Genomic DNA, 16,021 nt, shown 5'->3' with positions numbered 1-16,021 from the left:
CCTCTGCATAGAGTTCAAAAACCTATTCGAATAGTCCATGTCCACGGATATGGATGAGTTATGTCTTGGTTTTACAATTAATGTTTTGTTTTATAAAAAAGCTTTTGACAAGTGGTTTTAAAAGGTTTGGCGGTTGTGTCTTGAGCTATGGTGGACGGGAAGTCCAGTAGTTGTTTTTGAAAATGAAAACCGGTGGGAAACTACCGAGATTACTGGATGGTTTAGTCTAGGGGATTTTGTTCTATATTGAAAAAATTCATGCTCCTTTGGGAGAGGATGCGATTTGAAAAAAGATAAAATGTTTTACAAAATAACCCTGCATCAAAAATTGCTTTTTCTGCCAAAAATGTCCTGAGCTCCACATACTCCATGCATTATATCTGATTTCCCCCATTCCGTGGGTGAAGGTGGGCTGCTAGGTATGTAAGTACTCACTCTTGCTTATTTATTGTTTTTCAGAGAAGGAGATCACTGATAGGATAAGAGTTACACCTATTTCTCAACCATGCATGGTTAGACCACTGATTTGCTTCGCTGCGTATATCAGGCTGCTTCAACCCCACTCTGATGATATGTCCCGAGTTGTGGACCAACTCTTAAAGTTGATCACCACCTTTATAGGTTTGTCTCGTTTAACCATATCTGGAACCATATGATGTACAAATGTGTATACTAGCATCCTGGGACTAGTATTTGTATCACATTTGAGTCACAGAGGATTGGGACGCTTCAGCCCCCGAGAGGAAGTACTCTCCCCCAGGGGCTCGGGGGCTACTGTCGGGGATACGATCCCCGATCCCTAGGTCCTTCAGTCGGCAAGCATACTAGGGAAAGGGCCCTGGCATATGGGGACATTTGGTCAGCCGGAGGAGTTAGGTAACGTCTACCCTGGAAGAACCCTTCCCCGAGCAAGCCTCGTAGCACCCAACCTAGGGTCGGGCGTGGTGGAACCTGACAGGGGCCATGCGTAACGAAGGGAAACCACTCGAGTGGATCATGTGCCTGGCCCGAGACCGACCCATCATAAATGACCGACCGCATTAACTGCGCCTAGCATCGAGCCACAACGAATGTGTCGGTCCGCCTCCCACTCATGACCTATGAACCCCTCGGGCCACAGAACGCTCATGACCTATGAGCCCCTCGGACTGCATCACATTTATAGCACGTGCATCCCTAGCCTGCTACGCACTCATGACCCATTGGGACTAGTTCTAAGTGCGTAGGCCGCTGGTAGGGCACAACACGACAAACCTTGTCGGACCCCAGGTTACGAGGGTCAGGACTTGGCGTAGCCCGAATAATGGCGCTCGGGCCCCACGCTACCCATGTCGTCCACAATAAAATACAAGACATCTAGGCGACTGCAGGCACGCGTGGCTTTACCCCATGGTAAAACACTCAGTTTTACCATCATCCGGTGGCTCCTTCCTAAGGAAGCCACTGTTGGCAAACCCCCTCTCCTAAGCCTATAAAAGGAGGAGGTCGACCCCGAAACAAGGAGGTCCTCTTTTGGATCCAGACTGGCTGGTTGGTGTTCTCTCGGACACACAACGGACGCAAGGACAGACCCTTGTTCTGCCTTTCCCATTCCCCCCTCCTCGCAAAGCCCATTCTCATTTCCCCATACAACCCACGTCTAGATAAAATTAAAAAAAACACACATGGCCCCAAGGGGATTCAAACCCGCGACCCCTCAGGCAAATGCGAGCAGTAGCTACCGCTACACCACATGTGTGTTTATGTCTACATCTATGACAGGAAAAACAACTACTACATCTCTCCCCAAGCCCACCTGCTACCCTTGCACAATGCGTAGTAGTAGATAAGTATCACCGAGATTCTTGAATTATATTTTTTGTTTGAATAATGTTTTCAACTTAAATTCCTTTTTTTGCATGCGTGACATTTATTCTCCGTAATATTTTTCCATGGATCTAACTTGTGAGTCATTTTCATAAACCAACGCCAAGGATGAATCCATGTTTCTTACTTGGAAACCCCGAAGAAACACAACTAGCAGGAGGCACTCGCGTTGGCGTCGCTCATCGACGACGAGAAGAAGCTTGGCGACTGCCAGTTCGACCTCTTGAAACAGTCATATGTGGCCGCATGCGCCGCTGTGTATGACAAGCTCCGGCACAGTCGTCGCTTGGACGCAGTCCAGAGCGGCTGTCCCATGCTGTCCATCGTCAAGCAGGGGGACCTCATGGTCGTCGCTAACGTCGGCGACTCTTTGGCTATTCTGAGCACCGCATCCGACGACGGCGCTATCACGCCATCTAGCTCATCGTCCACCTGAAGCCCAACCTACCACGTAAGTCACTACTGACCGGCCATGAATTCTTGTGTGCTGGACGACGGCCGTTGCTGACGTTGTGTGAGTGTCCTCGAACATGATGTATGTAGAGGAGTAGCGCATTCGGTGGTGCAACGGCCAGGTGTACTACCTCGCTGATGAGCCCGAAGTGCACTTTGTCTAGCAGCCAAGCCAAGAGTCATCGGTACTCGCCATGTCGCGCGCGTTCGACGACTACTATATCAAGGACTGTGGTGTCATCTCGGCGCTGGAAGTGACGCAGAGGAGGACCGACAGCAATGACCAGTTCGTCATCCTCGCCACCGTTGGGGTAGCTTTTGTGCCGGCCTGCCTTTAATTCTCTTCGCACACACACACATGCTTGCCTTTTTGTTTAAGCAAGCGTGTATGGTGGTGCGTGCCTGATGGATGACGATGTACGAGGGAACTTCTTCTAGCAGGTGTGGGACGTGCTCTCCAATGATGAGACGATGCAAATCGTGGCATATATCAAAGTCTGCATGTTATTGATGGTTGCAATGTAGTGATGAAACAGCTAGATTAAAATAATAAAATTTATGTATGTCCAGGATCACAAATGGATTATGAAACATTTTCTCATAACAGTATAACACACATTTTATATATAAGTTATTGTGGTATTATATGTTCCTGTTGTAACGAATGGGCACTCACCCAGTATACTATTAGAACCGGAGATCTTGTGTTTGAATCTTGATATATGCAGTTTAATATCCTCTCCGTTATTTTTTATTTGTCATGTTTTAGTTTAAAAATGAACTAGCGGACGACAAATATTCGAGAACGGATGTAGTACAATATTTGTAGTTGAATCATTTTTCGATGTATAAGGCTTGGAGCTAGAGAACATACACGTGAGAGGAGTATTGAAGTATAAATGGATTATGCACCTTTTTGTATTAGTTTAAGATCGGTTGAGCTTGCGAGTTAATACAACTTATGCTTACTCAACATATATACACCGTGACGGACATACGTGGCTAGTTAGGGTAGTGTTTGGTTATAAGTGACTAGTTAGGATAGTGATTGGTTATAAGTGGCTACTTAGGGTAGTAGTGTTTAGTTATAAGTGGCTAGTTAGGGTAGTGATTGGTTATAAGTGGCTAGTTAGGGTAGTGTTTGGTTTCGGAGTATCGTGTGGGACAGACCCAGGGACGGACCGAGAGGGGGGTAAAGTGGGCCATGGCCCCCCTCAATTTTCTCTCTCTTATATATCTAATATTCATTTAGTGTTAGTACAGAGAAAAATTAAAGTTTTAGGTCTGTTGAAGTTTTCTATTTGTATAACATTGTCTCCAGCAGGTAGTGTAAAATAGGGGACACAAACCTGTAGATGATACTGTTTGTAGAGTAAGGTTTAAAATAGAGGATAAGATAGGGAATCTGATAGAGATAGCTTAAAGTTTCAATGGTAGAATGAGATGATATTAGACTGGTGTTAGGTTGTTATTAAAATTTTAGAACACGACCCTTGACCCGTAGAATCAACCCGAGATCATCGGCCCATTAGACTCAACATATCAAATTCATAATATTCCCATCCCATAGATGTATACTTCCCTTTTTAAAGTGTCGACCAACGACTCATGACCCTGCTCCTCAATCCAGGAACATTTTGTATGACCCAGATCCATTCTTATCTACACCGCCTAATCAATAGTCCGCTTCGGTGTCTCGATCCTTATGTCGCGACACTACACAACCCCACCCCTTCCCGGTGCCCCCATCTCACTCGTCATCCTCATGACGCTAGCTAGCTCGACATGTCCGATCTTGTTTGTCACGATGATGTGACCCGTCCTTGGAGGTCAGCAAGCTTGTCGAACCAACGAGCCCTATCTCTCAACTAGAGACGTCCCTTGACCCACCTCTTTCTCGGCACACCTGCCCATCATCGACAAGGTACACCCAATTTTTATTAGGCTAGTAAGAACTTAACAGCATGTTTACTTCTTTTGTTTATTTATTTATTTCTTTGAATTTATATCGTGTATTGATATAAAACTTGAATTCAATGCAATACTGGTTTTGTCGAATGGAGCCACTGCATTCCAAATAGCCCCGGAACCAAACACTACGAATAGGGTTTGTCTCGATTCAGTGCTCTCGTATTTTTCGCTAACTATTCTTTCAATTGTAGCAGGTGCTGTGCACCGTGCACGTCCACAAAAATACGCATACGAGATGTTAATATCAAGACTTATTGTTGGATCATGCTCTTGCAAGTATTATTAGGGATTAGTATATATATATATATATGCATGCGATGCATGCACTTGAGTGCTGGTGTCTGCAACATGCATTGGGAGAGAGAGAAAAAAGAACACCGAACAGCGAGCGCATATATTCCTGCGAGATATCCGAATCCACGTATGGCGATTGCTCGGTGTAGATGTTGACGGAGAGTACAGCACGCATGGCGTAAAGGGACCTAATCAATCACACCACGGATGCCTCCACGTGACGGCTTGCACTCGTGGCCGTTTCGGAACGCTGGACTGAGAAACTCCTAGGGCGATCCAGGATTTCTCACAGTTTTTTATAGGGTGCCACTTACGTTTCTGACACCGAAATTGCTTGCTCGCCCAATATAATAGCCTTGTTGTAGCCAGGGAGTGGAGTGGCACACGACTGACAGCTCAAGGCACACCACGAAGCATGTGGAGTGGCACAAGACTGACAACACGAAACTCTGGCTCCGGATTTTATATGTCGGCACAAGGTTGGCAACAGTCAATCGAAAGAAAGGTCAGCAGAGTGAGACCTCTGCTGTTGAACCTCGAGGGGAGTGAAAAGCTTTGCATCACATGGATCGGATCTAAGGTGTTGTTTCGTTCACGAATCCTAACGTAGATGTTAATGATAATAATTTACACAAATTTGAATAGACCGGTATCAGTTTCTAGTGTGTTATCTAATTACACTTAAATAAACATGATTTAACGTTAACTATTAACCATCATGAACCAAACAGCATCTAAGTTCAGATGCAGCCGGCAAAACACAACACAAGTATTGCAGAAATCAAAATGGAGGAGTAATAATACACATCCTACAAGATCAACTAAGCTGGCCACATATATCACACACGCATATACCGATACTACCACCGCCAGGAATACAGATCGAGGTGCAGCTACCTGCTCACCAGAAGGTGTCTCTTCCACGGTGATACCTGCAAGTGTTGTGGCCGACCAATAGCGGGCGGGAGAGCACAGGGAGGCCCCACGGCGACATGAAGACGACGGCCGGGCAGACGACGGCCTCCGTCCTGGCGCGGGCGTGGCAGATCTTTGCAGACAACTCGGCGACCTTCCTCGGTATCAGAACCGAGGTGACCTTGCTCCACTTGAGCCGCCTGACACTGAACAAACAGGGGGCTTCAGCCTTCTTACCATTCGCGGCTGGCGGACACCGCCACCTGGAAGTGGCTCCGTCGTCCCAGCAGCACTCCAGCCTCTGGTACTGGAAAACCCTCCTGGACGTGCGGCTGCCGGCGCCGCCACCGACGCCGGTGTCCTGGAAGACGCCCATCGTTGGCGCAGCTCCCTGCAGAAAGCTGCAAGGCAGGAGATATAGACACTACGATCGAGGAGGGTACATGGACTGACACACAACAGATCACGGAGGGGGGGACGGGAGGAACAGTAGCTAGCTAGGCCACATGGAATGGAACGACCCCCACAAGGCTGTGTGTAATACCCAGTTTGTAAGGAGATATAAAAAGTGGAAATTACTTGTATTCCCTTATCTATATGTGTGTTACTTCTATTTTACCATCACATGTGAACATCTCACTTAAACAATAAACAACAAAAGACACCCAAAATGACACATGCATCATGCTGGGATTTTATTGTGTGTGCATTACTTGTGACAATATAAAAAAAAAATAATATAAAAATGAATATGTTAAATCTAGAATGGAAATTGAGACCTAAAAGAAATTCTTGAATCTAAAAAAGAGAAGGAAATAAATATGGTGAGGATAAAAATAAGTAAATAAATATATATATATATATATATATATATATATATAAATAAAAATATTATTTACTGATACATTGTTTATTTTGGGCACTCAACCTTTATGATGGATCCACAACTCAAGTTTGAAATTCAAATAGTAGAATTTGAATACATAGAAAGGAAATTGAAAAAAAAGAAAAGCTCACCTGTGCACTTGGGCCGTTTCTTCCCTCGGTCGGCCCAATTGGGCACTTCACACCCCGCGCTGGCCCATAGCCGCGCCAGCCCTTTCATCACCCGCCTGTGAATGACACATGGCCCCCACGGGTCAGACTCTTCAGTTCATGGTCGTCTTCGCCAGGCCGCCAAATCCGCGCGTCGCGGTGACCGACCCCACCACCATAGCCGGCGCAACGGCTTGGGCGAGATTCACTCGCGCACAGACCTCGCCCGCTGGATATATGGCTTACCCCCCCTTCCTCTGCGCTACCCTTTTTTCCGTGAACCGAGGAAGAGAATGGGAGAGCCGCCACGGGGGAGAAAACAGGTCACCGCCGTCGAACTAGGAGCCAGGGGGCACTCGGGCACCCGTAGGGCAAAATAGCGTTGCGCCGTGACTCCTAGAAGCTTCGGCGACAGCTGATTCCGTCGGTGGCGTAGCTTCGTCGGTCGAATCGCTCCTCGGATTCGTGCGCTGCCGCAGATCCGCCTTGGCGCGTGGGCAAGCGCCGTTACGCCTCGACTCCGGTAAAAACTCCGCTCACGTGTTCATAGTGTTCCTTGCATTACGTGGATCGCCTTAGGGTATCGGTTAGGCATCAGGGCGGCGGAAATTGCTCACCGGTGGGGCGCTGCCGCGAGGGCGTGGCCACCGCCGTCGCCTGGCCGCGGGGTAGAAGACAGGACCCGTGCCGTCCGATCCGGATTGAAGGGCGTAGAATAGATCGCGTGTGAAATAACACCGGACCGTTGGATTGGGATCCAATAGCGACGATTAGGCCACGGGATTGGTGAAATTGGACCGTAGACCTCTGATCCAACCGCTCTGGTGGCATACTGTTTCAGTTTATGTAGGATCTAATCCGGGCCCTCGGTTCGGGATCTAGCGGCTGATATCGCACCATACCCCTTCGGGGGTACATTTTGCTAAAGAAACCCTAGGGTATTTTATAATGAACCTGTCGTCCTACTTCCACTATTCCCTGTGTCTCTGGATTCTTACCCCGAGCCCTCTATACTTTGCAGAAAATGAGGCCCAGTCCAGAACCCGTTTAATTCGAATAAATGAAATAGAAAATGGATTTTTAATATGAAAATAATTACTAGAACTTAATAAATTCATAGAAAATTCATACTAACTCCAAATTAATCCATTCCAGTTTCTAAATTTTTGTAATTTAATTCTCTATCACTTAGAGCCTCTGTTTTATCATGACAACAGTAAGAAAATTAATCTCACACTTAATCCTATTTTAACACATAAAACCTTTGAAAAGCCATAACTTAAAATTTATAACTCCAAAAATTATGATTCCTGTTCCTAGAATTTTATTTTAATATGTAGATTATTACTGTGTATTTTGTTTATATGTTTGGTGTAATGTTAATTTCTCTATATGCACTGTGCTTGTTTGTATTGTGGCGAGTAGAAGAACCCGTGACTGAAGATCCTGGTGAGCAGCAGGTTGAAGTAGCTGAGCAGGAGCTCATTGAAGGCAAGTTGTGCCCTTGATTCACTTTTGTTACCCAATAATGTTCTTTATAATCATCTACCATGCATAGGTTAATTTTGATGGGACCCGATAGGTCACCCTAGATTGTTTATCTCATTACCTTGTTTACCCCTGAATCACTTGGGTAGTTTTGCTATTGCTTTACATGGTTTTGGGATAATCATTTATTATATCTATGTTCCAATTCTTTTGTTATTCTATTTATGTTCATGTCAAGATCATTAATGTTAATTGGAACATAGAGCTTAACTTGAGAAACACGTGCCACCACAAGGGTTTATGGACGCCCTTGGCTGATTAATTAGGAAAGCTAGTGGAAGACTACCTTACCCGAAAGGGGCAAGGGCAGTAGGGGAGTTGCATGCAAGGAGGTTCTCGGGTTGATTTAGCTGCGATGGCGGTCGGACGGGGGATTCTTGCAAGTGCTCTTCCCATAAACTGTAGCGGGTTTTCGGAAGCTAGTGGAACTTTGTAAAGGCCTCGTAGTGGATCCCTAGCCATTCACCTCGGTAGTGTCTAAGGGCCTAGCTAACCCTGGCGACATGGGATACACGACTTGTGGGTAAAGGGTACAACCTCTGCAGAGTGTAAAACTGGTATACTAGCCGAGCTCACGGTCATGAGCAGCTCAGGACTCTCTGATGATTAAATTATGAAACCTAAATTCAATTTTGTCATTTGCATATGCATGGGTTTATTATTAATTTTGTTCTATTATTTATTAAGGTTTGGTATTTACTTACACTTAGTAATTGCTAATAAAATTTTGACCAACTACTTAAAAGCAATGCTCAGCTTTAACCATTCTCTTTGATAAGCCTTACACTCCATGAGCTCCCACCTTTGGTGAGTTCATGTCACATTATTCCCCACAACTTGTTGAGCGATGAACGTATGTGAGCTCACTCTTGCTGTCTCACACCCCCCCACAGGAGAAGAGCAGGTGGTTCAGGAGGAGCCACAAGGCGAGGAGTATGATCTGATCTAGGTGGCGTTTCTCAGTTGACATTGGCGCCGACGATCCTTAGTTCGTTTTATCTTTATTATTTTATTTTGTAATAATTCTTCCGCTATGTAATAAATACTCTGATGTTTTATGACATTTATCTCTATACACTCTGTTATTATATATGTTGTCTTCCTGGCGCATGTATGAGATGCACCTGGCTTTGTTCCTTAAAGCCGGGTGTGACAGAAGTGGTATCAGAGGAAATGTTGACTGTAGGACGAAACCTAGATAGAAATGGACAAACCTTTCCTACTTACCTTACTCTGATTCATTCCATACACATCTCATCTTGATCTTGTCTCACCTTTTGCTACTCTACTCTGATTAATCTTATCTTTTCTACTCTAAGACAAGATGGATTTCACACCTTGGAGTCCTACCACTATGATCTTTTTAAGAGATAGGAAACCCAAGACAAAATTTAAAACTATTTTCTTTAAAAATGTTGGTTGATTGTTCTGATGATAAATGCTTGATTTGCTTCTTTGATTGATTGAAATAGTATAGATGGGCATCTTAGCATGTACCACCATAAGGTAATGAATTAGCTTTAGTAGGCGACACACTCAGCTAATAAATCCCTCAAAGTAACATGCCTCGTAATTACATGCATTGTCTACAATCCTTTCTTTCTTACCCTGTATTTCTAACCCAGATGGGCTACCCCTATAGTGTTAGAAGAGAGCACTATAGTCGTGATCCTTGGTATGTCATGGTTAAGAAAGGCAAAGACAGTTTATACACTGTGCTAAGGGAACCGTAGAACTCACTAGTTCCAAAGAAGAAAGATTTGAAGTTGAGATTGCAGTAACTACCACCATCAGACTAGTGGCATTCTTAGTAGATGAGAAGTTTGCGGGTGACAGCATCCGTGCAGTTAAGGATTTTCCGGATGTCTTTCCAGAGGAGTTATTAGGGATGCCACCAGATAGGGAAGTTGAGTTGGTCATTGATCTCTTACCTGGGACTGCTCCTTTTTCTAAACGGCCATACAGGATGTTCGTAGAAGAACTAAAGGAACTTAAGAAGCAATTAACGGAATTACAAGAGGCTGGGTACATGCGTCCGAATTCCTCACCTTAGGGAGCGTCAGTTCTGTTTGTACAAAAGAAAGATGGATCGCAAGGGATGTGCGTGGATTATAGGACCCTTAATGATGTCACTGTGAAGAACAAGTATCCATTACCCCGCATTGAGGATTTATTTGATCGGATGAGAGATGCTAGGGTATTCTCGAAGATTGATCTCTGACCGGGTTATCACCAAATGAAGATTAGGCCATCGGATATTCCCAAGACGATTTTATTGACCCGATATGGTTTATATGAGTTCGCTGTTATGTCATTTGGATTAACTAATGCACCAGCCTATTTTATGGATCTGAAGAATAAGGTGTTCATGATCTGGACAGATTCGTCATGGTATTCATCGACGATATTCTTATCTATTCCAAGAGTGATAGTGATCATGAGGGACATCTGAGATTGGTGCTACAGAAGCTACGAGATAATCAACTCTACGCCAAGTTTAGCAAGTGCGAGTTTTGGATTGGCAAGGTGCCCTTTCTTGGACATATCATTTCTAATGGAGGAATATTAGTGGATCCTGCTAAAGTCAAGGAGATAGTGGCGTGGAGCATACCCACTACAGTTATGGAGATTCGGAGTTTCTTGGGACTTGCAAGATACTATCGGAGATTTATTGAAGGATTTTCTAAGATTGCTAAGCCCATGACCTCACTTCTGGAGAAGGGAAGAGAGTTCAAGTGGGATGAGAAGTGCCAAGATAACTTTGATCAATTAAAGAAGAGATTGATGTCACCACTAGTGTTGGTTATGCCAGATCTACAGAAGGGATATGATATTTATTGTGACGCCAGATCTACAGAAGGGATTTGATATTTATTGTGATGCATGTGGCCATGGCTTCGGATGTGTGCTCATGCAAGAAGGACACATGATTGCCTACGCGTCTCGTCAGTGGCGGAAATATGGATTGAAACTACCCCACGCATGACTTAGAACTAGCAGCCGTTGTGCATGCGCTTAAGATTTGCAGACATTATATCATGGGAACCAAGTGCCAAGTGTACACGGATCATAAGAGTTTAAAGTATATATTCACTAAGAAGGATCTCAACCTTAGGCAACGCCGTTGGTTGGAGCTTATTAAAGATTATGATTTGGAGATTCACTATTACCCGGGCAAGGCAAATTTGGTTGTAGATGCCTTGAGTCGAAAGGAGCATGTTCATTCAGCCATTGTCGCCCAGCTACCCGATGAGATTGTTGAGGATTTCAGAAGACTCAACCTGGGGATAGTTGCACACACTGAAGGAGTTACTATTGATGTGGAACCTACTTTGGAGCAAGAAATTCGCAAAGGTCAAATTGGTGATGCTAAAATAAAAGAGATTAAGGATCTGATTACTGAAGGTCGAGTTCCGGAATTTACCGAAGATGAGCAAGGCACCGTATGGTTCAAGGACAGGATATGTGTTCTCGATATTGAAAACCTTCATGAGACTATTTTAAAGGAGACCATGACTCGGACTATTCTATTCATCCTGGTAGTACTAAGATGTATCAGGATTTGAAACAGAAGTATTGGTGGTATGGATTGAAAAGAGATGTAGCTGCACATGTGGCTATGTGCGACGTATGTCAAAGAGTTAAGGCTGAACACCAGAGGCCAGCTGGACTATTGCATCCCCTAAAGATACCCGAGTGGAAGTGGGAAGAGATTGGTATGGATTTCATTACCGGATTGCCGCGCACCCAGAAAGGATATGATGCTATATGGGTGATTGTGGATAGATTGACTAAAGTGGCTCACTTTATTCCGGTGAAGACTACTTATAAAGGCTCTCAGCTAGCAGAGTTATATATGGCTCGGATTGTGTGTTTGCATGGAGTACCAAAGAAGATCGTGTCTGATCGAGGTTCGCAGTTTACCTCAAGATTTTGGAGAAGCTTTCATGAGAATATGAGTACAAAGTTGAATTTCAGTACAGCTTATCACCCTCAGACTGATGGACAGACTGAAAGGACTAATCAAGTATTGGAAGATATGTTGAGAGCATGTGCCCTTCAGCATGGAGGAAGTTGGGATAAAAGTCTACCATATGCTGAGTTCTCATATAATAATAGTTATCAGGCCAGTCTGAATATGTCACCTTTTGAAGCTTTATATGGGAGGAAGTGCAGGACTCCTCTGTATTGGGATCAAACTGGAGAAAGACAATTCTTTGGGCCTGAACTGATTCAAGAAGCAGAAGAGCAAGTCCGTATAATTCGGGAGAATTTGAGGGTGGCTCAAACCAGACAAAAGAGCTATGCTGATAATAGAAGGAGGCCACTGGAATTTGAAGAAGGAGATTATGTGTACCTCAAGGTGTCACCACTTCGTGGAATGAGGAGATTCAAAGTTAAGGGCAAATTGTCCCCTCGCTATATTGGACCATTCTTGATCTTTAGGCGAGTTGGGGAGATGGCATACCAACTCGAGTTACCGGATAGTCTATCGGATGTGCATAATGTGTTCCACGTATCTCAACTGAAGAAATGTCTCCGTGTCCCTGAGGAACAGTTACCAATGGAAGAGCTCAGTGTTCAGGGTGATTTGACTTACACGGAGTACCCGATCAAGATTTTGGATACATTGACTCGAGTTACAAGAAATAAGGTGATAAAGATGTGCAGAGTGCAATGGAGTCACCACGGTGAAGATGAAGCAACTTGGGAAAGAGAAGAAGAGCTTCGCATAGATTTCCCCCATCTTTTCTCTAGTTCTTCTTAAATCTCGAGGACGAGATTATTTTTAAGGGGGTAGGATTTGTAATACCCAGTTTGTAAGGAGATATAAAAAGTGGAAATTACTTGTATTCCCTTATCTATATGTGTGTGTTACTTCTATTTTACCATCACATGTGAACATCTCACTTAAACAATAAACAACAAAAGACACCCAAAATGACACATGCATCATGCTGGGATTTTATTGTGTGTGCATTACTTGTGACAATATAAAAAAATAATAATATAAAAATGAATATGTTAAATCTAGAATGGAAATTGAGACCTAAAAGAAATTCTTGAATCTAAAAAAGAGAAGGAAATAAATATGGTGAGGATAAAAATAAGTAAATAAATAAATATATATATATATAAATAAAAATATTATTTACTGATACATTGTTTATTTTGGGCACTCAACCTTTATGATGGATCCACAACTCAAGTTTGAAATTCAAATAGTAGAATTTGAATACATAGAAAGGAAATTGAAAAAAAAGAAAAGCTCACCTGTGCACTTGGGTCGTTTCTTCCCTCGGTCGGCCCAATTGGGCACTTCACACCCCGCGCTGGCCCATAGCCGCGCCAGCCCTTTCATCACCCGCCTGTGAATGACACATGGCCCCCACGGGTCAGACTCTTCAGTTCCTGGTCGTCTTCGCCAGGCCGCCAAATCCGCGCGTCGCGGTGACCGACCCCACCACCATAGCCGGCGCAACGGCTTGGGCGAGATTCACTCGCGCACAGACCTCGCCCGCTGGATATATGGCTTACCCCCCCTTCCTCTGCGCTACCCTTTTTTCCGTGAACCGAGGAAGAGAATGGGAGAGCCGCCACGGGGGAGAAAACAGGTCACCGCCGTCGAACTAGGAGCCAGGGGGCACTCGGGCACCCGTAGGGCAAAATAGCGTTGCGCCGTGACTCCTAGAAGCTTCGGCGACAGCTGATTCCGTCGGTGGCGTAGCTTCGTCGGTCGAATCGCTCCTCGGATTCGTGCGCTGCCGCAGATCCGCCTTGGCGCGTGGGCAAGCGCCGTTACGCCTCGACTCCGGTAAAAACTCCGCTCACGTGTTCATAGTGTTCCTTGCATTACGTGGATCGCCTTAGGGTATCGGTTAGGCATCAGGGCGGCGGAAATTGCTCACCGGTGGGGCGCTGCCGCGAGGGCGTGGCCACCGCCGTCGCCTGGCCGCGGGGTAGAAGACAGGACCCGTGCCGTCCGATCCGGATTGAAGGGCGTAGAATAGATCGCGTGTGAAATAACACCGGACCGTTGGATTGGGATCCAATAGCGACGATTAGGCCACGGGATTGGTGAAATTGGACCGTAGACCTCTGATCCAACCGCTCTGGTGGCATACTGTTTCAGTTTATGTAGGATCTAATCCGGGCCCTCGGTTCGGGATCTAGCGGCTGATATCGCACCATACCCCTTCGGGGGTACATTTTGCTAAAGAAACCCTAGGGTATTTTATAATGAACCCGTCGTCCTACTTCCACTATTCCCTGTGTCTCTGGATTCTTACCCCGAGCCCTCTATACTTTGCAGAAAATGAGGCCCAGTCCAGAACCCGTTTAATTCGAATAAATGAAATAGAAAATGGATTTTTAATATGAAAATAATTACTAGAACTTAATAAATTCATAGAAAATTCATACTAACTCCAAATTAATCCATTCCAGTTTCTAAATTTTTGTAATTTAATTCTCTATCACTTAGAGCCTCTGTTTTATCATGACAACAGTAAGAAAATTAATCTCACACTTAATCCTATTTTAACACATAAAACCTTTGAAAAGCCATAACTTAAAATTTATAACTCCAAAAATTATGATTCCTGTTCCTAGAATTTTATTTTAATATGTAGATTATTACTGTGTATTTTGTTTATATGTTTGGTGTAATGTTAATTTCTCTATATGCACTGTGCTTGTTTGTATTGTGGCGAGTAGAAGAACCCGTGACTGAAGATCCTGGTGAGCAGCAGGTTGAAGTAGCTGAGCAGGAGCTCATTGAAGGCAAGTTGTGCCCTTGATTCACTTTTGTTACCCAATAATGTTCTTTATAATCATCTACCATGCATAGGTTAATTTTGATGGGACCCGATAGGTCACCCTAGATTGTTTATCTCATTACCTTGTTTACCCCTGAATCACTTGGGTAGTTTTGCTATTGCTTTACATGGTTTTGGGATAATCATTTATTATATCTATGTTCCAATTCTTTTGTTATTCTATTTATGTTCATGTCAAGATCATTAATGTTAATTGGAACATAGAGCTTAACTTGAGAAACACGTGCCACCACAAGGGTTTATGGACGCCCTTGGCTGATTAATTAGGAAAGCTAGTGGAAGACTACCTTACCCGAAAGGGGCAAGGGCAGTAGGGGAGTTGCATGCAAGGAGGTTCTCGGGTTGATTTAGCTGCGATGGCGGTCGGACGGGGGATTCTTGCAAGTGCTCTTCCCATAAACTGTAGCGGGTTTTCGGAAGCTAGTGGAACTTTATAAAGGCCTCGTAGTGGATCCCTAGCCATTCACCTCGGTAGTGTCTAAGGGCCTAGCTAACCCTGGCGACATGGGATACACGACTTGTGGGTAAAGGGTACAACCTCTGCAGAGTGTAAAACTGGTATACTAGCCGAGCTCACGGTCATGAGCAGCTCAGGACTCTCTGATGATTAAATTATGAAACCTAAATTCAATTTTGTCATTTGCATATGCATGAGTTTATTATTAATTTTGTTCTATTATTTATTAAGGTTTGGTATTTACTTACACTTAGTAATTGCTAATAAAATTTTGACCAACTACTTAAAAGCAATGCTCAGCTTTAACCATTCTCTTTGATAAGCCTTACACTCCATGAGCTCCCACCTTTGGTGAGTTCATGTCACATTATTCCCCACAACTTGTTGAGCGATGAACGTATGTGAGCTCACTCTTGCTGTCTCACACCCCCCCACAGGAGAAGAGCAGGTGGTTTAGGAGGAGCCACAAGGCGAGGAGTATGATCTGATCTAGGTGGCGTTTCTCAGTTGACATTGGCGCCGACGATCCTTAGTTCGTTTTATCTTTATTATTTTATTTTGTAATAATTCTTCCGCTATGTAATAAATACTCTGATGTTTTATGACATTTATCTCTATACACTCTGTTATTATATATGTTGTC

General features: G+C 44.2%; 1 protein-coding gene across 1 annotated transcript; it reads right to left on the bottom strand.

The window, feature by feature from the left end:
- Positions 1-5,265: 5,265 nt before the first annotated feature.
- Positions 5,266-6,038, bottom strand: LOC103632627 (uncharacterized). Its single transcript, XM_008654373.4, has one exon. The coding sequence runs from the start codon at positions 5,873-5,875 to the stop codon at positions 5,486-5,488; it is 390 nt and encodes a 129-aa protein (XP_008652595.1). The 5' UTR covers positions 5,876-6,038; the 3' UTR covers positions 5,266-5,485.
- Positions 6,039-16,021: the final 9,983 nt, after the last annotated feature.

Source organism: Zea mays, chromosome 7, assembly GCF_902167145.1.
Source record: "Zea mays cultivar B73 chromosome 7, Zm-B73-REFERENCE-NAM-5.0, whole genome shotgun sequence".
NCBI classification, from domain to species: domain Eukaryota; kingdom Viridiplantae; phylum Streptophyta; class Magnoliopsida; order Poales; family Poaceae; genus Zea; species Zea mays.
This window is presented reverse-complemented; position numbering and strand designations above follow the sequence as displayed.